Source organism: Pomacea canaliculata, linkage group LG7, assembly GCF_003073045.1.
Source record: "Pomacea canaliculata isolate SZHN2017 linkage group LG7, ASM307304v1, whole genome shotgun sequence".
NCBI lineage: Eukaryota > Metazoa > Mollusca > Gastropoda > Architaenioglossa > Ampullariidae > Pomacea > Pomacea canaliculata.
Genome location: NC_037596.1, coordinates 23,216,160 through 23,238,983, shown reverse-complemented (window position 1 = coordinate 23,238,983; position 22,824 = coordinate 23,216,160). Strand labels below are relative to the sequence as shown.

General features: G+C 37.3%; 3 protein-coding genes across 9 annotated transcripts; 1 reads left to right on the top strand and 2 right to left on the bottom strand.

Moving 5' to 3' along the window:
* Positions 1-37: 37 nt before the first annotated feature.
* LOC112567940 (N-alpha-acetyltransferase 50-like) lies at positions 38-3,326 on the bottom strand. The gene is made up of 5 exons (XM_025244845.1): positions 3,204-3,326; positions 2,198-2,334; positions 1,206-1,325; positions 891-957; positions 38-467 (listed from the first exon to the last, which is right to left on the bottom strand). Exons 1-5 carry the CDS (start codon positions 3,209-3,211, stop codon positions 290-292), a joined length of 510 nt encoding a protein of 169 aa, XP_025100630.1. The 5' UTR covers positions 3,212-3,326; the 3' UTR covers positions 38-289.
* Positions 3,316-12,828, top strand: LOC112567939 (V-type proton ATPase catalytic subunit A). The gene is made up of 15 exons (XM_025244844.1): positions 3,316-3,372; positions 5,083-5,176; positions 5,573-5,701; positions 5,917-6,006; positions 6,447-6,571; positions 6,797-6,934; positions 7,165-7,316; positions 7,516-7,678; positions 8,075-8,183; positions 8,466-8,703; positions 8,927-9,134; positions 9,483-9,542; positions 9,742-9,836; positions 10,128-10,299; positions 10,712-12,828. The coding sequence occupies exons 1-15, from the start codon at positions 3,370-3,372 to the stop codon at positions 10,802-10,804; spliced, it is 1,869 nt and encodes a 622-aa protein (XP_025100629.1). The 5' UTR covers positions 3,316-3,369; the 3' UTR covers positions 10,805-12,828.
* A 253-nt stretch (positions 12,829-13,081) lies between these two features.
* Positions 13,082-21,639, bottom strand: LOC112567938. 7 transcript variants are annotated; one of them, XM_025244836.1, is made up of 9 exons: positions 21,495-21,639; positions 20,162-20,236; positions 18,988-18,990; positions 18,675-18,725; positions 17,150-17,314; positions 16,552-16,643; positions 15,788-16,054; positions 15,495-15,616; positions 13,082-15,044 (listed from the first exon to the last, which is right to left on the bottom strand). In XM_025244836.1, exons 1-9 carry the CDS (start codon positions 21,508-21,510, stop codon positions 13,862-13,864), a joined length of 1,974 nt encoding a protein of 657 aa, XP_025100621.1. In that variant the 5' UTR covers positions 21,511-21,639; the 3' UTR covers positions 13,082-13,861. The 7 variants fall into 7 exon arrangements, with proteins under 7 accessions (XP_025100621.1, XP_025100624.1, XP_025100622.1 ...); XM_025244839.1 differs by lacking the exon at positions 21,495-21,639 and adding an exon at positions 20,634-20,766; XM_025244837.1 differs by lacking the exon at positions 18,988-18,990.
* Positions 21,640-22,824: the final 1,185 nt, after the last annotated feature.

The following is a 22,824-nucleotide window of genomic DNA, read 5'->3' as shown; positions in this document are numbered from 1 at the left end:
ACTCGGACCCATTATCATACAAAAAAAAAAAAAACTTTAAAATTTATAATCCCCTTCCTGATGTAGTTTGAATAGAGCAGGACATTTCCTGAATTACTGTGTAGTCAACTCAGTTGTTTCCAATAAATGAATCCATCATTAGAAAAATTAAGGTAAAGAACAAACCAGTTTGTGAAAAATCTCAACTTTTGGATAGAGATTAACTTCCAACCCCCCTCCCCTTCAGGCCTATGACATTGTGACAAGAGAAGAAATGAACAGTCAAAATGAATCTACAGAGATGGCCATGTCATGACTTTTTCTCAGCTTCACCATTCTGCATGGCTTTAGGTTGGCGAAAAGACTTCTGAAGCACATAAGCATCGGCAGGTTCAATCCGTTTGTAATAGTTTTTCTTTTCTTCCACTATTTCAAAACCAAATTTCTCATAGAACCTGATGGCACCCTCGTTGTTAACTTGCACGTGTCTGACAATGGATGAAAAAAAAAAAAGGTTAGACAAGCAGGTCATCAACAGTAACATGTTTTCACATCCTTTCTCCAACAAAAATAACATAATGTAGATGGCTCACTGTGTATACTTGTAAAAGAACCACTTAAAGTTAGGTGCTCTGCATTCCCTAAAACCTAGAATACAACAAACAACAGTTCTGCTTTCTTTGCTGTCATTATATTTAGCAAATAAAATCATTGCGAAACCACAGAAAAAGAACCTGAGAATAAAAAGCATAAAATAATGAATCTCAATTACTATCTTTGCAAAAACACTTTGTACACTGAAACATTGCAGAGAGAAAAGAATATTTAATGTTATTTATTATTAAGATACTATTTTATATTAAATTCTATTATGTCACTAGGTAAAATCTGACAAAGATAATATTACTTACAAAAAGACATTGTCAAAGTTTCCATCATCATGACAAATCTTCAACACATGCTCCAACATCACAGTACCTAAAAAATATGGGAAAAAATTAGGTTATTTATAACAGCTTCGAAATTTCCCAAAACTGTATGATTGCTAGATACCTAAAAAAAAAATTAATAAACAATTTTTCTCCAAAATGTTTAACTAAGCTCTTCTCTCCTTATGAAGCTAATACCCTTTTTGTTTTGATGTTATATACAGTTTTACAGACTCCTACCAAGATATTTTATTTTTCTGTATGCTCATCTCTAATGTAATACAAAAATCAACATACCAATGCCAAGTCGTCTATATGGTGCCAGGCAACCCAACGTCATTATATACAGCCGTCTCTGATTCTCTGATGTGTCAACTCGACAGCACACCGCACCAATCACTATGTCATTGTAGTATGCTTTCATGAAAAAAATGAGATTTATTTGTTACCATACACTTTTATCAAAAGTTATACTGCATTAGACACAAGATACAAATTATGTCCTAAAATTTATTCTCTATACTTTTTTACATTATATTTTTTGGGGGGTGTGGGGTAACTTTGAAACTTTCCAAGCTTTGGACTGAATCTTACATATTTAGGAACAAGGAGCAATCTTATACATTAAATAAAAAAAGCCTGTAAAATGTTAAGGTTTGAAAATATTTGAATGTAACATCATGCCCTAATTTAGTAGTAATAAAAAAAATGCTCAGTAAACTTATTAACATTTTCTCTGCACGTTATTACTTAACAGTATAAGCCCTCCCCAATTCTAAAAGTGCATAGTATCAGACATTCAACAACTATATTAATTGCACTTTGACAGTCCAGGAGAAAAGAAAGCTGGGATGGCCATTTATTCCCTACAACCAACTAATCAGGTGTTGTGACATAGTATATTTTAATTTGATTAAAAGCTCTGCTTTTAAATAATATTAATGGCTTTTGTTATTAATTCCTACTCTGTTTGCATCATTTTTTGCTTTTAATTATGTTTTTACAGAGAATGTTCATCCCAGCCAAAATCAAAAAGACCATATAGTCCCAAAAACAAAATTAGCATAGCTGGAATGATTAACAGGATATGACTGCCAAATAGATAAAAGCTGCTCTTAGATTTGCAGTATACCACATGTATGTCAGCAACAAGGATTGAGAAGCTGCTTCATGGAATGGAATCACATACTTCTATTTGACAATTTACATGCATATGACTGTAAGCTTCAACAAAGTGCTTCTAAAAATGCACCCTTTAAAAAAAGTATAAATGAAGGCAATTACCATACCAAGTTTGGCAAGTTCCCCTACTTCCAAAACATCCTTGTAGAATTTGTCATTGTATGTCACTGGAAAGACAACCTGGTTCAGTTTCTTTAGCTGTTTAATGTTGTGTTGGGTGATGTCCCCTAGTTCAATACGTCCCCTGTTAATCATAAAAAAAGGCTTCATAAGTTTTAATACTCTTATGCAGGCAAATAGATAGGCAAGCAACACAAACACAATGAACAGGTCTTTTAACTTTAAGCTTGTGGGAAAATTCCTATTTGTGCTATGCAAATTAAATTCACTGCTAAATTCAGTACTAATACTAGCACTAACAAGCTATAAAATACTTTTCTCAAGTATTCTTCAATCCGTTCATTAACTCACTGTAGGACATTTATAAAGCAATGAACTGAATATACTAACCTAGTACAAATAATATACTATAGTTGCAATGGGATTCAAACAAACTTTCTAAGCAATATACAAGTCAGTTTTTTTTTCTGATATTTATTTGTATTTATACAGTATTTGTGAATTCTGCAAAACGCGTTTATCTACACATTTTCACATCATTAACCCAGTAACTGTTTTAACCAGTCAATATTAATAACATCTAGCCATACATTACAAATATCAGTGTACTCCAAATTCCTGGTCTAGAGTTATTATATTATTTGTTAAGACCGATAATGGTGTATTATACAAAAATTAATATGAATCTCAATTATTCTCTACCTAAAACTTTACGAATACAAGGAGTACCAAGGGGTAGCTACAACCTGAAGTGTACAATAAAATTCAATAAAATGAAGATCAAATAGTTTTATTTCTAATCAGTATCAATGTTTACAGGTAAAATTTGTCATTAGCGCTGTTACCAATACTAACAGTGCTCGTGCCTGATCACTAATGAATGTTGGTGCTGTTAGTGAAGCCTACACGAGAGTAACAAGAATATCACTGGATAAGCAAAGAAAAAAATTTATTACAAAACTGTTCAGTAGAAAGTCCATTTTATAAACGTACCTAGTCATGACGATTCAATATTAAAAAAAAAAGATAAACTTCAACTGGCACGAATGCTTTCGAGTCACGACGTGAGTGATCGACTTCCTCCCGCGTGAGCTTTCTAACCGGAAGTCAGTCAGAGTTATCCGACTTGACTAGCATCACATGACAAGACGCCTTCGACATGGTAAGTCGCTCTTGGTGTACTGCATTTGTTTCTTTCCACGACAAGAAATGTTAAGAGAAACAAAATAACATTTCTATGTTACTTCTACTACAATTGTATGCTATAGATAATGTCTAAAGAAAGTCTGTTTTATTTAATCGATCGATACGTAATAAAATCTGAAACGTATGCAAATAGATTCTGCACTTATGATCAGTGGCAGCTTTTGGTAGTCCCCATACATCGCTGTATTTTACGGTTATTATATCCTCCAGCAGACATTATTACACTAACTGCTTTTACAGACAACATTTGTTAGAAATGTTCTGAAATTTTCGAGAGCAAGAAAAGAAGAGAAAACAACGGATTTTACAAAAGACTGTGAAGTTCGCGATCACAATCAGGATTAGGCACTTCACGATTTCAGAAAAACGTATTATCACGGTTTACGTATCCGGGATGCGAAATACAGCAATCCGTTGTAGGATAATTTAATGTAAATGTCTTAAGATTATTATTTTGCTGAGTTAATACATATAGTTGTACAGAAAAATACATTGTTAAGCATACAAGTAGTACATGCAAAAGATGGAGGTGTGTCAGCAGTATTTATGGTTTTCATGTTTATGGATTACTCACGTCAAAATAGTATAGCTAGATGTACACCTATGTCATAAGATGCACACTTTATTGGTAACTTATTATTTGATAATAAATAGATGTATGTTACAACTAAGAGTAAGAATAAAAGATCTATATAAACATTTTTGTTCAGATAGGAGCAATTGGGAACTTAATAATAGCAGAAACATGAGAAAAAAGTAGAAGACTTAAAAAAATATAGGAATATGAGAAGATTTTAATGCTAAAAAAAAAAAGAAAAGTATTGATCAGAATGTAGTCAACATTATTTAATCTGTTATTTCATTTACATTTACTTTAACTTGTTTTACAAACCCTTTTTCTGTAAAGTTTACGGTCACTTTCAGGAAGGAGATTATTACACACATGACAGCATGTTCCCTGCCTTATTACTTTTATGCTTGTGACCTATGGCACTACAGTTAGAGGTCATACTGACCTACTTTTTGCAATCTAGCAAGGTTGTCCATAAGTGTAGATATATTTCAACAAGTTTTGTCACTGTTGGCAACAACTTTTTCCTATTTTCACTTATATTTTTTCAGTAGTGCTAGATTGAAATATGTGCATATACAATTTTTATAACACAACAGAAATAGCTAATAAGTTTGTCAAAAGTTTATAGAACACATAGAATGGTGATCAAGGTTTTGATAATAATAGTACTTCTTAGCAGATTAATTAAGTCTGACTAAGTTATCAAAAGACCAGATCATAATCTCTTCTTTATGCCTGTCACTCCCTTTTCCCTATTCAGCCCATGTCTTTTTCTAAAATTACACTCTTTGACATCTGTTTTATGAGACGCTTCAAGAGAAATTTCACACCATTGTAAAACTTAAATTACATTGAAGTCTGTGGTTACTCATCATTATGGTCACAATTAAAACCAAGAGCTGCTTTCTTTATATTTTTGTTTCAGTAACCTATACATAGATGAACATTGATACTCTGTATTTTACCTTCACAAACACAATTTCTTTCAGAGCTTTGGGATTCTATTCGTAAATGAGAACAGATTTGAGAGCTTTAGCATTTAGGTTTTTGTAGTACTTGGGTTTGTTCATGCAGTTTTTTTTTTCTTTGCAGGCTGGAGGAATGGAAGGAGCGCAGAAACTCCCCAAGATCCGCGATGCGGAGAAGGAGTCCATGTTTGGCTATGTGTACACTGTATCTGGTCCTGGTTAGTTGCCTTTGATGTTAAATGTTTGATACTGGTCATCCACATTATACATGGTGATCGTTTTACCAAAATATTTGTCTCCAATACATGTGCAGAGCAACTGTTAATCTGTTCTGTAGTATTGCCATTTTCAATTTTAAGTTACATCCTTTCATCTATTTACCTTTTAATATTTAATGCAACAGCATAGATTTTAACATAACAGAATCAATATTAAGATTCAACTTGTTGTCATATTAGCTAGTTAGAATTAGTGAATTCGGATATTTGTGAACATACATGAGTGTGCGTGCATGTATGTTGCTAAAAAGCAGATAATAACAGTAAAATAAAAACAAAAATCTAGCACTTGTTTGTAATTCAAGTTTCAGTTTTGTTCTTTACTCATATTTACAGTGGTGGTGGCCCAGGAGATGGCCGGTGCAGCCATGTACGAACTGGTTCGTGTAGGACATGGTGAGCTGGTAGGGGAGATCATCCGTCTTGAGGGTGACATGGCCACCATCCAGGTATACGAGGAAACCTGTATCCTTACCAGAAGTGCTATATAAGTGTACTTTAGTATTATTATGATTATTATTAAGGATCAGTTTTTCTTAGAAAGACTTCGTGGGAACAAGTGAATGGAGAATAGCATTGCTTATCACAAAATTTCATATTTAATAATGCACATCGAAAACTTTACCGTATTTACCATAGTTTGATGGTGCTTGCATTGGAAGTCCTTGACACATTTCTAGCCGGTGTGACTGTTGGTGACCCTGTGTTACGTACAGGCAAACCCTTGTCTGTCCAGCTTGGTCCTGGTATTATGGGTTCTATCTTTGATGGTAAGTAGTTCCTAAATCTGTCTACATAAGCTGTTATCCCTTTAAGAGTTTTACTTACAATATGATTTGGCAACAGAGAAGTGGCCTTATCACAGCAAATTATAGACTTCACTTGAGACAAAAGGATGAAGGGGTGAGTTGTATTTCAAGAATCATATATCATTGCAAGTTGTCGTGCCTTATGTTCACAACTTCTGTTTTACTGCCAATAATTATCATTATATTTTATTATTAAGCTTCTAATTTAATTATTAACACACCACAAATAAGTCTATATATGACAAGTTCAGTTTATTCCTTGTTACGTACTCCTCAAGGACCATAGGATCGCAGTGCATGACAGAAGATAGCAACAAATTTCCACACTTAGATCTTTTACTAATTATTTAGACAAAGCATAGAGAAGATAGCATTTGAAAGTTGGGTTGTATGCCTCGCAGGTATCCAGCGTCCCTTGGAGACAATTAGTGACCTGACCCAGAGTATCTACATCCCTAAAGGTATCAACACGCCTGCTCTGGATGCCCACAAACAATGGGAATTTGCTCCTGTCAAAGACATCAGGGTAGGTGCTGTAAGATGATTGTGGGCTTGTTCAAGTTTTGATACTCTAAAAAAGGTTTAAATGATAAATAATTAAGCACTCAGAAGGTAGAGAATTGGTAATGGGAAACATTTTAACTGGAAAGCTGAATCTTTTGTTTCTCACCATTATCGATATCCTTTTGTATGGCAATGAACGGAATGCATTTGCAATGCATTTTGAAGCAATGTTTCTATGTCAACAAAGATTGGCAGTCACGTCACTGGAGGGGATATCTTCGGCATGGTTAACGAAAACATCCTTGTAAAGCATCGCATCATGCTGCCACCCAAGGCCAAGGGCACAGTGACCTACGTCGCCCCACCTGGCAACTACACAGTCAATGTAAGGAGTGTTATTTACTTACCATAAAATACAATTAAAAAATTGAAAGATTCATTAGAGTTTCGATACTTAAAGAACAATACATAATATAAAGGTCTTTTATAATTTTTTGTTGTGTGGATGAAAGTTGCCCTGCAGTTTAAAATTTGTACCAAAATCTGACAAGATATCAATGGCTCTGTATTAAGGTATAGAATTAAAATATTTTTCATCTGCTTTGCTTACAACAGGATATTGTGCTGGAGACAGAGTTTGAAGGACAGAGATCAAAGTTCAGCATGTTGCAAGTGTGGCCTGTGCGACAGATGAGACCTGTTGGTGAAAAACTTGCTGCAAACTACCCTCTGCTGACAGGACAGCGAGTTCTTGATGCTCTGTTTCCGTAAGTGTTCTTAAGCTTTAATATAAACAGTTATTAGCTCTGGATTATGATATGTTAAGATCTGTTTTAGACATCTTTAACAAATGGATGGGCCGAAGCCAACTCATTGTCTCAGAAGTTTGCTTGGAGAATTTCCTTTTTTTTTAATTTTTCTTTTGAGAAATATTTTGCAACCACATTTTTTTTTTTTTAACTGCAGTTGTGTACAAGGTGGGACTACAGCCATTCCTGGGGCTTTTGGCTGTGGAAAAACTGTGATCTCTCAGTCCCTGTCAAAATACTCAAATAGTGACATCATCATCTATGTGGGTTGTGGAGAACGTGGAAATGAGATGTCTGAAGTATTGAGAGACTTCCCTGAGGTCAGTCGTAACAAATTAATCAGCCTTGCCTTGCGAGTTTCGAAAACCCTGGCTTTATCACACATTACAAAATGTTTTGAATGGGTCAGTAAAAAAAGGGGAGATGTACTTCTTAGCATGTGCGTGTGTTGAGGCTGTTAAGGTATCTTTCATTTAGAAAATACTTTAAGAATGCATGTAAAGTTCACATTCTAATCATTGGCCTTTGCTTCTAATGCAGCAATAGTATGGCATTATGTCCTTGACTTTATTGTTAGAAGGTTTTAAACGAGTTAAGCCAACTGCACTTACTAAACAGATAAGAATGCAAGCTCACAAGCTCGTTTTGTTTTTCTTTTTATATGTTTAAATGAAATAGAGACAGTTTTCTACAAATCTAAAGTTTTTGCTCATTAGCTGACCATGGATGTTGAGGGAAAACAAGAGAGCATCATGAAGCGAACAGCATTGGTGGCTAACACATCTAACATGCCTGTCGCCGCTCGAGAAGCATCCATCTACACAGGTTTGTTTTTGTGAGAGAAAGGATTGAGTGAATGTCCTCTATAAAACTTAAGAACAAGCCATACCATATTTTCTGCTTGGATTTTGTTTGGTTGTGCAGGTATTTTTGCAATTGGAAATGATCACTTTTTTCGTGTAATAAAAAAAGTTTGATGCATTTGCTTCAGCAATTGTTACTGGAGATAACTGTGAGAACTTGGTGTAGAACAGATGTAGCACTATGATCAGTTAAAATCAGTCTACAGCACTGTCTCCCTTAGTTCACCCTGTCTGGCTTTTGCAGGTATCACACTGTCAGAATATTTCCGTGACATGGGTCTTCATGTATCTATGATGGCTGACTCCACCTCCCGATGGGCTGAGGCACTGAGAGAAATCTCTGGCCGTTTGGCTGAGATGCCTGCTGATTCTGGCTACCCAGCCTACCTTGGAGCACGTCTTGCTACATTCTATGAGCGAGCTGGTCGTGTTACATGCTTGGGCAATCCACACAGAGAAGGCTCTGTCAGTATAGTAGGAGCGTAAGTTTTCATTTCATGTCCTTTAAAATGGACATTTTTCCTTAATGTCTGTGCGCGTGTTTGTTTTGTCATATAGTACCTTGCTGTCGACTGTACAATTTACAGTGCTTGTTTTGTATATTTTCTTCATTCTACATGATCCTTATTGATGTTGATTCAACACTGTAAAGCACGCTGTACATCTGTCAGTTTAAAGTAACTGTTCACAAATGTGTTCCTGCAGCGTGTCTCCACCTGGTGGTGACTTCTCTGACCCTGTTACCTCTGCCACCCTGAATATTGTGCAAGTGTTCTGGGGGTTGGACAAGAAACTGGCCCAACGCAAACATTTCCCATCTGTCAACTGGCTCATCTCCTACTCAAAATATATGCGAGCCCTGGACGACTTCTATGACAAAAACTATCCAGAATTTGTTCCTCTTAGAACCAAGGTAATGAAACATGGTAGAATTAAACTAAGCATAGACATTGACTAATTGAAACCATACAGTAATGTCAAACAACTTTAGGAAGTGTAAAGAAAAATCATAGCAACTGTATCTATGGACATACTTTTATTTAGACACAATTTGAATTTTGGTTCAGAGTAAACTGCCAAGCAACAGGAAGAATGCATGCACAGTGTGTTAATGTATATGTCATTGTGAAACAATTTTAACTGTTAATATTTAAAAGTAATTTTAACATAAATGCTTTTGCTCAACTGTAAAGGATGTGAATAAATTTGTGACACTGTTTTCTTCTGGAAAGCTGCAAAACTTGTTACACTCTTGTTTTAGTGCAAGGAGATTCTGCAGGAAGAAGAGGATCTGTCAGAAATTGTACAGCTGGTCGGAAAGGTGAGCTCTGGTCCCATTTTGATGTAATTGTGTCATTCTTGCTTTCACACCTTAAACAGGCTATAGTTACTAGACAACTTTCTACTTGCAAGGATTTGAGTTGGGTTTTTTTTTTTTTTCGAAGTTATCCTTTTATTTCATGTTGGAATGGTACATGATTTTACATTTTACAATAAACTCCATTGCTTGCCTCATGTAGGGTTCTCTAGCAGAGGCAGATAAAATCACCTTGGAGGTGGCCAAATTAATCAAAGATGATTACCTGCAGCAAAATGGCTACACCCCATATGACAGGTAAGTTCTAATGCATTGTGGCTGGTAGTCTGCAGCCCCTTCCCCTTGCCATTTAATAATTATGGCGATGTTTTACTTGAGTCATTGGTCACACAAGCTGGATCTTTTTTTAGCTTCCATGCATTCTTCTCTAAAAACATGCACTGCAATTATTATGATCTTGTGACATTAGTTATTAGATACAAAAGTTCAATCTCTATGCAGGTTTTGCCCATTCTGTAAGACATGCCATGCAGTTATTATGATCTTGTTACATTAGTCATTAGTAACAAAAGTTAAATCTCTATGCAGGTTCTGTCCGTTCTATAAGACTTCAGGAATGATGCGCAACATCATTGCATTTTATGACCTTGCTCGCCATGCAGTGGAGAGCACAGCCCAAAGTGAGAACAAGATCACCTGGGCCATCATCCGTGACCAGCTTGGTGACCAGCTGTACAAGCTGTCAAGCATGAAGTTCAAGGTCAGAATTGTTTTTTTTTACTATGATCCAAAAAGAAAGTGCTCTCACATTCTTCTGTTTTGAAATGATTTATGATACTGTGCACATCATTCGATGATGAGATTTTATGTGTGTATGTCTACAGACTCACCATCTTACTTGAATCGAGGTTGATTTGTCTATTGTTGAAGGAATTGTTAACATTCCTTTTAGCTTTTATTTATGCATGTGCTATAAACTGTTAGTTGGAAGGACCATGGTTAAATACACAAAGAGTTTGGCTTGTGGAAAAAGTGTTATGGAGGAGGGTAACATTAGACAAAATATGGTGTGACAAAGAGAGGTGAATAAAGGATGAATAAAATGCTCATTAATTCACAAAATAAAGCAAGTTGTCGTCTTAGACAATGCTGATTCTCTCCCTTGTTTTCAGGACCCAGTCAAGGATGGTGAAGCCAAAATCAGAGCAGATTTTGATGAACTGCTGGAAGAGATGCAGACGAAATTCAGAAACCTGGAGGATTAAAAACTTTGAGTAACACTTTCCATGCTAACAAGGACTTGCCCATAACTAAACTAAATCCAGACCTACTAGTCTCAGTGTGGTCGTGTACCCTGGATTTGTCAGATCCTGTTCTAAAACCAAAATATTTAAGTAGGAGACTTTCTTTGTGCTCTGAATTGTTTGATGTATAGAAGTTATGAGTGTCTCATGCAGGTTTGAATGATGTCATTAGTATCATCTTATCAAAGGAAAGATTAAATGTCTGGTAGACATTTTTTCTACTTGTCCTTTTTAACCTGTGATCTAGGTGTGGCCACCACAAATAGCCTTGAATTAATGATTGTTTTACTAGGGTCTATGACAAAATGCTACGTTTGGTTTATTTGAATGGGTATCATTTAAGGAAAAAAGTAAAAATTATCTAGTTCCCTAGCATACACTTGCTGAGTAAAACAAAATGCTCAACATTTTATTCACTATTATTTTGTAAAATGCTTTAAGAAATCTTCGGAGTGCTGTACAATGTTGAACGTCATTAAGGATAATCAAATGTTCAAACATATCTGTTATTGCATATTACTGCCACATCCAAACTTGCAACATTCCAAAAAATTAAACCAGTTTCATCTCGTTGACCTATCTGCCAACCTACCCACCCCAATCTCATTTCTTTCCTATAAATTTTTAGACCTACCCCCACATGTTTTTTTTTTTAATGTCATTTCATGATTTAAAGCAGCATCATGGGAGATAAAGATGGCTTTCTTCAAGGTGCAGAATTTTTTTTTTAGAAAACAGATGTCGCAGAGAAAGGATGCTATTTTGTAGCTGTATCTTACCTGTGAGAATGCGTACCATAATATGAACTGATTGTATTATATTTGTGTGTGAGTGATATGATAATCCAGTTCAATTTTTTTTTCAATATAAAGAGTCAGTACCACCTGTACGACCAACTCACAATATGGCTGTGACAGTTGTATAAAATTTTCACTCAGAAAAGCGTTTAAAGATTTTTCTCCGTGCTTTTTGTCAGCTTATATTTTTCTTGTATCTTGTGTGTCTGAGCAGCCAAAGCTTAACTTATGTATGCATCTTTGCATTCACCATCTTTGAAGTTTTGTGCTATTAGTCTTAAAGTAATGTGATAAAATTTACAAATGTAGATTTTTGTTCATATGATGAACCAATAACCACCAAATAGTTCGATAAATTCTTTTTGAAACTAAACGCAGAGCAGATTCTTCAGTTTTCTGTGTCCTGTGAGATTGCTGTCCCTTCATTTGAACATAGATCACAAGGCAGATGATTGTGTAATGTTTTATTGATTTAGAAAAAGGGCATATTAACTGATTCACACACAAAATTTATGCATTATATACATAAGTATGTGTGTGTGAGAGAAAGAGGGAGAGAGCAAAAGAGGGAAAGCTTAGAAGGGTTTTGTTTAAGACATTAAAAAATTGGTCCAGGACAAAACTTCAGTTGGGATGTTCAGGGTAACAAAATATACAAAAACTGTGTCCCTTCTTGCTCTCTTTTCGAGTTTGTATTTGACAGAAATGTGACAAACGTAAACGAACAACAAATTACAACACTTAATTCTTTTCATTGTTGTCTTTGCACAATGAAATTGTTCTCCTTAAATGCTTTGATGACTTTCCTGTGACACCAGCTAAAATGGCATCAAGATCAAAAAGCCTGTTAGGTAATCTGCATTTTTATGTTGAAGCAGTTCTGCATTGATATTTTATTAGTGACATGTCATGTAGGCATTTGTTTATGCTCATTTGATGTTTGTACAAGAATGTTGTCTCTCTTTAACCATACAGGAATACCTTTTTGGCAAGAATGACTGCTGTACGGTTTATAGTAGACAGGATTTGTGCATGTTGTAAAAAAACTAGTTTGATAGTTTATGATTTATGGGCAATGATATCAATGTAAACAGAAAGGATATTAGATTAGACATCATATGTATGTGTATATATAATGAACAGGTGATGTCTTTGGGATGGTGTACAGAATAAAAGGAGTGATGAAAACACTTTTTGTCCTTATTGACCTGAGATTAAATTATGACTAACTACTCCCCTACTGCTTGTAAAAAGTAGGATGAAAAGCTTATCAGTAAGTAGAAGGCACATGTCGAAGCTCTCCCAGGATGATGCTTCGAGAAAGATGGCAAAAAAAAACAACAGGAAAATATTATCTTAACACAGACTTCATGCATTGAAATTGAACAATGTTGGAACTGTCAGAATCTCAAAGCCCTTTAAAAATTACAATAGACTTTGGTAGCAGGATTTATAAAAATAAATTTTTATTAGAGTTTAAGCTTTCATCAGTAAATGTTGCAGACTCATGTCAGTTTACATTGCTGCCCAAAGAAAGCATGTATGCTATGGACATTTAATATAAATATGCCTGCATGTGATCTTTACCGTAATTAGTGTCCATTTGACCTTTTCTGTGTTTGATGTTGGCTCATTGCAATATATATAAGGTATTTAAACCACGTTTGGACATTCACGTAAAAAATTGTTGAAACATTCTCAGCAAGACACATTTAAATTCAGTTTCAAATACCCAGACTTGTTTCTAATGAAAATTAAATGAGCAAACGAAAACGTGACTAATGTTTAAAAAATTTGCTTCTCTGGTTTTAGCGAAGGGTGATACTTCACCGACATAAACACTGCCTTTCACTTTCAGGGAGTTTTATTCTACAAAATATGAAGATTCTTAATTCTTCTACTGTTTAATATTCAAAGGAATAAAATTGGTTTAGTTCACACTCTTAAAGTTTAGCTCGTTGGAACACTCAACAGTCTCAACAGAAACGAATAATGCACAACTCTCATACAATTGTGTTAAATGTATTACTGAGATGTAGCAGAGCCGACACTATTGATTATTCGGTTTAATTTTTACATCTGATGATGCGGGCAAAAAGAGTTGTTGCTGAAGGTGTTTCATGTACTGGACGCAAAATAGCCCAGCATCATCCTTACAAACGCGGTCATCCATGAGTGTAACAAGAAGGTAGACGGACTTTCTGTGCAATGACTGACCAGTTTACAAGAGTTCTTCAGTTTCTCCCACGAGAGTCTTCAGCACATCGGCCAGGGTCTGAGCGACATTGGCCGCAGCCGAGTGAAGCTGAGGCGCAGCATCGTCCTGCCCAAAGACGTACATGCTCAGCGCATGCGTGCGGGGACTGTCCCAGTTCCGCTGCTTCGGGATGGGACAAACCACTTTCGGTTCGGACATGATATCTGAAACCGTCGGCAGCTCACGTGCGACGGCCGACGACACTGTTTTGACGTACTGCCAGCATTTTCTCCGGCTCTGGGAGGAATTTTTGAGCATCGACTGCAGCCTGCTGAGGTTGGCTCCCACAGCCTCTGCGAACTGAACGAACTTTTTCTGATTCTGGCCCTCGGTCAGTCTTGTTAACAAAGTTTTGTTTTTGTACACATTCAGCTCTTGCTTTCCCTCGTCGATTATCCTGACAATTTCTTCGAACACAGTGTCCTGGTCGTTCTTTTCTCCCTCTTCTAGGAGTGTTGCCACTTTTCGACAGATGGTCTGAAAAAGCTGTCGGAGGGTGCTGATGCCTTCTTTGACAACGACGGCCGCAGAGGTGGGGTCGTCAGGAGATAAGAATGGCAGGTCAGTCAACCGAACGCTCTTAGTGACATAGTGAAGAACACCCAGGGGATCGACATACTGAACTTCCACTACCAAGAAATCCTCCTTCACTGTAGATGGCGCCAGCGCTGTCAGCTGGAAGGTCTTCTGGCTTCCCGATGGCATGTCGTGTAGAAAGTAATTCATGGAACTGTCGTCAGAGCTCTTCGCCCGCTTCCGTCTGACGCTGTATTCTTGAGAACATTTCTCCTTGCGCAGTTTGGCCCCGTTTTGCGCGCGCAGACTGACGGAAACCATCTGCGCACAGGCCGTCTTGCGCAGCATCAGGGGAATCAGCATGTCGGTTTGTGGGCGAGCTTTTTTATCTCCATCTATGAAGAAGTACGCGTCACTTCCGCACATCTTGGACAGGAGGTACAGGCCATGGGAAACATTACTTCCGGTGGTGACACAAGAGATGTTGACCCACAGGTCCCCCAGGAATTCTTCCGGCATGGCACAATCCCGAATTTTCTCGCGCACGGCGTGAACGAGGTCTTTAGGATCTGTAACCCCATCGTTAATCTCTCCATCGGAGAATATGATGATGCAGTTTCGGTAGAGGAGGCTGAAACGGGGCAAAAAGTAAGAAATATATGTTTTAAAAAAATAAATAGCAAAAGAATGTGTAAAATGCGTGGTTTTTTTTTTTTTTTGTCTGGCAGGTTTTTATAGAGTAATAACTGCAAAACTTATGTGGACACGGGAAATAGTTATATTGTCATTGCTGCAAGTTAATATTTCAGGCCTTTCTGGCAACTTCCACGGAAAAGAAGTCAGGGCTTTAAATCTGACGAATAAGTTTTTAAACAAACAAAAAAAGTAAATAATAAATTGCAGCAAATTCACTCACAGTGTTGTGTATTTTGGGGGTTATTGCTGTGTTTGTTGATTTTCTTTACTTTGTCTTTCTTATTTTTTCGCGATTTTGATTTTAGGGATTATTATTATTTGTTTGTTGTTCGTTTTTGTTTGAAACTGTGGTTTGTGAAGAGAGAGAGAGTATACAATGACCTACCTTTCCCCAGACTGAGCTTCGTGCAGTATATCTACAGCTTGAAGGACAGCTGATGACAGGTTAGTCTTCGAGGAGAAGCGCGTGACTATGTCAAGTTCTCGAATTTTTTTCTCGAACTGAAACTAAGATGATCCAGCGGTCTTTTTTAAATCATCTCAATGATGATGATCATGATGATGATGAGGATGACGACGACGATGATGAGGATGACGACGACGATGATGATGATGACGACGACGACGACGATGATGGATGATGATGGGAATGACAAGTAAAGGTAAGAAAGTGTTTACCCGCGTTGACGCAGACACTTTGGTCAACGGGCAGACGACTGTGGTCTCCTCGCCGAACGTTATCACACTGACGAAATCCTCGTCATCGTCCAAGGCATCGACGACGTCGGCGATCATGTTCTTGAGGATGGCGATCTTAGAACGCTTTCTCTGGCTGTCACCTTTGACCAGCATACTCCCGCTGACATCGACTATGCAAATGAGCCTCACTTTGATTCGTGGAACTTTTGTCTGCTTGAACGTGGAGAGTTCTAACACACCACGGATCTTAGAAAAAAAATCATAATTAAAAAAATTTTTAATCTGTATTTTCATTCTCGGCTAATATGTATGTGTATGCTAGACACAGATATATATATACACACACGATGCTTTTTCTGATGAAAGGTTTTGGTCCAAAATCAAAGAAAGCAATCAAATATTAAAGGTAAAGTAAACTACTATAATGAGTAAGAGAAGAGTAGCATTATCTTAATGTGTGTGCATATATATATATAGTCAATAAATAAAATAAACCCCAGACTAAGTACCAGTCAAGATATTAAAATGCAACAGCTGGATCCTTCAACCAGTTTGGTATGCAACAATCGTTACGTTTTAATTGTAATTAATTTTTTTTTAATTTGTTTTAATTTATCCTTCTATTATTATTATTAAAGTCGATGAAACGTCATTTTGCATTGGAGTTAAAAGGTGGAAGAAATCTCTTGGCTTATACTCGTTTTTCTTCCTCTACACATATTATTTTCTTTACCAGTGCCTACCTTTTCGCTTTCTTTTTTTCTATACAGGTGCAGATTAGCATCCAAAAATCCACTTTCACTGTTGGTCACAGTGGATGACGGCTTCGCCACACCTGATGGAAAATGAATCACTGAATTCAAATTTACGGAAAACAATTATGGTGGCTATATCCACCCCGTCTGCAACATCACCACGCACAGAACAATACAATCATCATCATTAATTAATTAATAAATGGGTTTTGGAGGCTGAAATGTACAGGTTAGTTTTATATCGTTTATTTCGACTGATATCTGAAAAAAAAACGCAAACCGTTCAGGTTAAACTTTAACACAACCTGTTCTACTCTGTCAGACATGTCACAGCCCTACCTAAATAAGGAATATAGCTTTGACATGGAACCTTTAGTTTTAATGTAAATTCAACTTACCATTAATTATACAGCTCCATTTAGTACTTTTTGGAAGACTAAAGTATGGTGATCAGTTCTGACAAACTAATAATTATCGTTGATAAATTTCTATTCTTTGCAGAATTCACCAATTATGATTATGTAGTCTAGATATAAATACGACACAGAAAATTTGTCATAACAATAAGTAAATAAAATGTTACTACCTTGCCTATTCATTGTCATGCCGTTGTTGACATTTTCAGAATCCAACTCTGAACAATTAAAGTTCTCTTTTGTCGACAGGTTTGATTTTCGAGTTAAAACGCGAAACGGACTGCTGTCAGTGACTGAAAATTCTGGTTCCGCTCTGGGACTGAGATTGTAAGAAACTGTAATGCAAAAAAAAATAAAATAAAATAAAAAAATATGTATATATAAAGAAAGAAAAAGAAGAAAACGTGAGACCTGCACGACTTCACTTTATTTAACATAGTGACTGGAGTTACAAATTCCAAAATCAAAGAAAATAAACACAAGTGTACATAAGGTGCAAGTTTCCATTAGAGGAATCTCTGGCTCCGTTGAAGATGATTACATTTCTGTCAAGGCAACGACTTCTAGGAGAGTGGAAAAAGTCTTCTAATTATTTCTGCCCTGTTCCAATATAATATCAAGGGGAAGTTCAATAAGAGTGAAAACCGTAAAACAGGTGAAAGGTTCTGGGTTCCGATCAAAACAACATTGATTTACAGAGTAGGCCGTCGGAGGGATGGGAGGAATCTCTTCTACCCCCTTCGTTACCCTTTTACCGTATAGTACTAAATTTCAATGAAAATAAGTTTCTTATCCAACCCACAAATCATGTCAAGGATTTGACTTTTCTTTCTGCAGTGGCGAATGGAGACAGGCTTTGTCTCGTAATAAGAAATAGTTCTTAGTATTGGGGAATTAGTATACTTTGAAAGGAGATTCTTGACAAAATTACAGTCAAAATATGAAACATCTGTATTACTAACACGTGTTTTTCGTGGCCCAGCTTCTGTTTACAAATATCATCAACCCGTTTCGGATTTTTCTTCATTAATTTCTTAGGTCTCCGTCCAGACAAATAGCAATTCGAATGTAACCCTCTGTGGTTTGTGAGGGGCTTTTTCCACGGGATATTTATGACCCAGTGACAATAGTCGACATAATGATTCATAACCGCTCTCAACTCAACCATTTCATGAGTGAGCAAGCGTTTGTCAGAGATAGTGTAAAGGAAATTTACTTCCTCGATCTCTCCCTCTCTCTCTCTTCACGTTCTTCCCCTAAAGCATGTTTTCTTTCTTTTCTTTTCTCTTCTTTGCACATTTTAACAAGTCAAATATCAATAAGGGGTGGCACAAACCGTGAGTCCGAAAAGCGCACCTGCACTCAAATCTTCGGTAAGAGTCTCGTGAAAGAAGAGCTTGTAGAATGGAGTGAACAATTTACATCTCCGCCAAGATTCTTGTCGATCCAAAATGAGGCAAAAAATGTTCTCATCGAACATTCTATAGTATATTAAACCAGCGCAGTCACACAGCTGCCAACTACATTAAATGATCCTTTTGCACACATCCTTACAGGAAGCACGAAATCCTAATCCTTACATGAAACACATCCTTCTCTCTCTTATGCACACACACATACAAAAGCTGCTATAGACATCTCCTTCTCTCTTTAAAATAAAATAAAAATGTTGTGACATTTTCATTATTGAGTTACCTTCTTTATGAAGCTCCTTTTTCACTGTTACGTGTTTCAGAGTGGCATCGTCTGCACAAAGGACACAGGACTTTTAATGCTTCGATGATGGATTAAACATATTTGAATACGTTAATTCAACTCAACATTCTACAGGTATGTTTTATGTTTTATGTGGTACTGATAATAATACTGATAATAAAAAAGGTCGCCCCCTGACCTTACGTGAGGTCGGTGCCCATCTACTTCCCCTCGCTGCTTTACCTTCTCCTTTACCTGCCCGGATCACGGTTGCTGGGTTCCAAATAAATATTTTGTCTTTTTGTGTCATTACTTCCTGGAACTACGCCAACATAAAATAATCTTGAAGCTAACCACTTTGAGGAAAATATATTATCTTTAAAGATGTCACACGTCTGTGACATATAAAGGAATAGGCAAGTAGCCAGTGAAACGAGTAGACAATCAAGGAGGCAATCAAGTAAGTTAGTAAATAAGTCATGTGACTGAGAGCGGTGAGAGGACAGAGTTCCCATCCGCAGTCTGTATCTTCCCTGATAAATAAGGTAAGCATTTCTGGGAAAAGGATGCTAGATAGAATGGGAATTTTCCAGGCACAAGCTGGACCATGCCTCAAAACAGCGCCCGTCTGCTTCATAAACCATCAGAAGGGCCAATGTTTTGAGGCGAGGATAAGTCGTTGCCCCAGGGGCAGATTGGGGATAGGTGGGAGAAGGGGAATCAAGGGCAAATCGTGTCTCTGTAGTTACAATTCGGTGTTCAAACACTGCTTTGCTCCTTCACCATAAAGCACTTTGTCACTCAACTACAGCCCCAGAGGATGTACCCTCTGGGTCTGGACACCCCCTTGTAAGTAGGGAAACAAGTCGCTGGTCCTTGATTTTTATCCCATGTGCAATGACTACAGCAATGACTAGACAAGTAGACGGATAAAGTACAAATAAAACATACTCACTTTTTTTTAGCACTACGTATTCATCCAGAAAATCAGTCTGCGAGTCATCAGCCATTTTTAACTGCTAATTAGCTAACATAGATGACTTTTATTATAAATAGAAAATCTCTGCTTTGTGTACTAACAGGCCTAACCACTGATGGATAATGTAAGCAGCAAGATGAGCAGATCGAGCTGTGTGCTGTACTATGGCTTGCTGGCTTTTGTTGGGAGAAGGGAAAGTGATAATGGGACTGTTGTTTTGGGACAGTCCACAACTTTTGAGAGACCTTCCGCCTTCTATAGTTCTCTTGCTGCGTAGGACAGAGTTGTATAACACGATGAGCAACAGGATGTATCATTGAGAGGCTCTTTAAGTGACTTGTATATCTGGAGTGAGACAGGCATGTGTAGGCAGCTAACAGAAGTTATCTTGTTGTATATTGCATGATGTAGAATGAATAAACGAGACAGACAGAGACAGAAGGGAGCTCTAGAAACAGGGTCCAGGCGCAAACTACTACCATTGTTGTATTAATGTTGCTGTACTAACTTTGTAGCTTCAAGCGGAGCTCGTCCCTAGGTATCATAACCGCAGTCCGCTGTAGAGGTAGCCTCTCACTTTGGCCTGACATCAGAAAGAAAAACCCTTTTAATTAAAAAAGTGCGCGAGAGAGATTCTTACAATTCACGTGCATGACACAAACAGACTTGTTTGTTTGTTTGTTTGTTTGTTTGTTTGTTTGTTTGTTTGTTTGTTTGTTTGTTTGTTTGTTTGTTTGTGGAATGGCGTGGGATGGACAAACGAAAGACTGAAGATAAGATGGATCTCTAGACTGCACTTGAAACTCGTCCACAACTGAAACGCTGGTTTGAATAACGTGGATGAACAAAAGGATGAAAGAGGACAACACTAAATCTCCTCAACGCTAAATATTATCACTTAAAATCGCTTATTTAACTCCAGCCCGTCTTTATTAACTGCAGTTTTTTTTCAAGTTGCTTCAGTGTAAAATCTCACTGACCTTTCTTTTCGAAGAGAGCATATTTTAAACTACAGCTGATGATCGACACTCTAGAACAAAGTCACCAGCTTAGAACAGGTCATCATGAATTTCTCAAAATCCCGAACACAACCATACCAGCGGCCACATTACTTCCGGAAGAAGAAGTGGAGTCCAGGGTTCAGGGTCAAGGACTTCATTTCAATTACCGGGAATTATAACCTGCTTAAAGTTAGTGAGCCCGATGCAGAACACATCGTTTAAGGTGCTGGTTGCATGATGAAAGGTTATCTCTTGTCAGGCATAAAAATATGTCAAGCTACTAACAGGCTGTATCTTGTGAACAACATTGAGACATCCTCTCAAAATCTGGGGGTTAGTGTATGATTATGAACTAATCACGGTCCATTAAAATTAATGTTGAACTTTAGTTAGATGTTTACGATGAAACAGAAGCAGATTAGCCAACTGCTGCACCTTTATCACTCACCAAGCTACCATATACAGAGCTGTGTGCATAGTTCGCCCGAAAAGTAAACATCCTTTTCGAGGTTAAGTGAGCGGGACTGCGGGTCAGCTGAAGCATCTTTTAAGAGTTTCCCCAGCAAGTTCACCTGTTATCTTTGGTCAAGTGGGCGTTAGTCTCATAATGAGCCTCTGTATGCTGAATTTTTCATGGAGTTACATTGTCCTAAGCAACATTCTATCTCAACTAGGGATCTATAAATGGTATTTAATTACAACCAGGATTTCTTTAGGAAAATAGGGTAAATATAGCATAAATTGTTACAAAAATTATTTCTTGATTGTCTCTCGCTCGTATGCACACACACACACAAACACTATCAGCAAGGTCTACAAAGAAAGTAATTTATTTCTTACCTCTGCTTCTGTTCATCCTTAAGTTTTCTCCCAAGTGGACAGAAGTCCCGCTCTGTCTTCTTTCTTTCACTTATTTTACCTCGACTGTCACAGCAAAGACGATGCCTGATTATGTCTCCCAGGTGGTTGAGCTACACAGCTGACAACTGCTACTAGGAAGTGAAACTCGCTTCCCAAAATACCCAGCCCACCCGTGAGTTCAGTTTTCCCCGAGCAGCGCTACCCGCTTGTATGCCTTCGGTTCAAGAGTTCGCAAGGAAATATAGCTTTTCCTCCACCCCTCCCCGGAGACACTTAACTGATGGGTTTTGTAAAATGGGATTGAAAGAAGACAATTAAAACACTAACTAACGTGGGATGTACATCTATTCAGTACAAATGAGAACGAGCACCGTTAACCTTACGGTGCCTGGCAGGTGTCTTGTGTAGAGAACGGTACCGCGCTGGCAGCAATCAGGTTAACAGTCGTAACCTAATTCCCGTTTAAAATTCCCTAGGAAGACTTGTATGTACAGATCGCCTAAAAAGAGTTCATCATACTGACTAAACAGACTGCAAGATCGAGATCTGGCAACGGTCGTTACAGTCGGGTTCCAGTCAATCAACCAACAGGTATTCTCAATGACATTGAACCAGGAAGCTCTATTTTAGGTATTATGTCAAATTTGTTGACTTAAATATTAATCAGTGATCGAATACAAACCCCTGGCAAGCAAGTCGTGTCATTCTGTGGTACCATGGACCTCTTCACGCATTTAAAACCGACTTTCCTTGTGTTCTGTTTGCACTCCATTTTGTCCTCTCTGCTTTATATCTCCTTGATGCATTGACAGTATTCAGTCGTGTCTTCCTCGTCGTGTCACCTTTACCTGTGGGACCAGGGTTTGATTCCACATCACCACATAAGTATATTTCCCCCAAACAAAAGCGAGAACAGTAAACCAAACACTGCATTGTTTGTTCGGGACTTCGGGGTAATCATGGCAACGAATGTTGGCCAAAAGGATCCACAAACTTTCCGAAAAACATTTAGATGCAAGAAGTAAAACAAACTGAGTATCCAATATTAGAACAAAGTTATTTTCTCTCGGATTTTGATTTGTGTGGTTAAATGAGGGTGTACACAATATAATAGGCAAATTAAAAGAAAGACAAGTTTTGCGTAGATGGTGGGAATAGGAAGATCATATTAATAGAAGCGAGAGGTTTCCTTTTTACTCTACATATGGGATTTCAGGCACTGTTAAAAAATTTGAAGTTCGCTTTATGCTCTGGTGTAAATACTTACAGCATTTCAGAGTAAAATTGATACAAAAAATGGTATGCAAAC

What these genes read in the sequence shown, in the direction of transcription:
- LOC112567940 (XM_025244845.1), bottom strand. An exon ending in ATATAGACGACTTGGCATTG is followed by an intron (nt 958 to 1,205) that starts GTATGTTGATTT and finishes CATATTTTTTAG; the next exon opens with GTACTGTGATGTTGGAGCAT. An exon ending in AACTTTGACAATGTCTTTTT is followed by an intron (nt 468 to 890) that starts GTAAGTAATATT and finishes ATCCATTGTCAG; the next exon opens with ACACGTGCAAGTTAACAACG.
- LOC112567939 (XM_025244844.1), top strand. An exon ending in CTGGCAACTACACAGTCAAT is followed by an intron (nt 6,935 to 7,164) that starts GTAAGGAGTGTT and finishes TGCTTACAACAG; the next exon opens with GATATTGTGCTGGAGACAGA. An exon ending in TCTGTCAGTATAGTAGGAGC is followed by an intron (nt 8,704 to 8,926) that starts GTAAGTTTTCAT and finishes GTGTTCCTGCAG; the next exon opens with CGTGTCTCCACCTGGTGGTG.
- LOC112567938 (XM_025244836.1), bottom strand. An exon ending in AAGTGTCTGCGTCAACGCGG is followed by an intron (nt 15,617 to 15,787) that starts GTAAACACTTTC and finishes GGATCATCTTAG; the next exon opens with TTTCAGTTCGAGAAAAAAAT. An exon ending in GAAGCTCAGTCTGGGGAAAG is followed by an intron (nt 15,045 to 15,494) that starts GTAGGTCATTGT and finishes GCCCCGTTTCAG; the next exon opens with CCTCCTCTACCGAAACTGCA.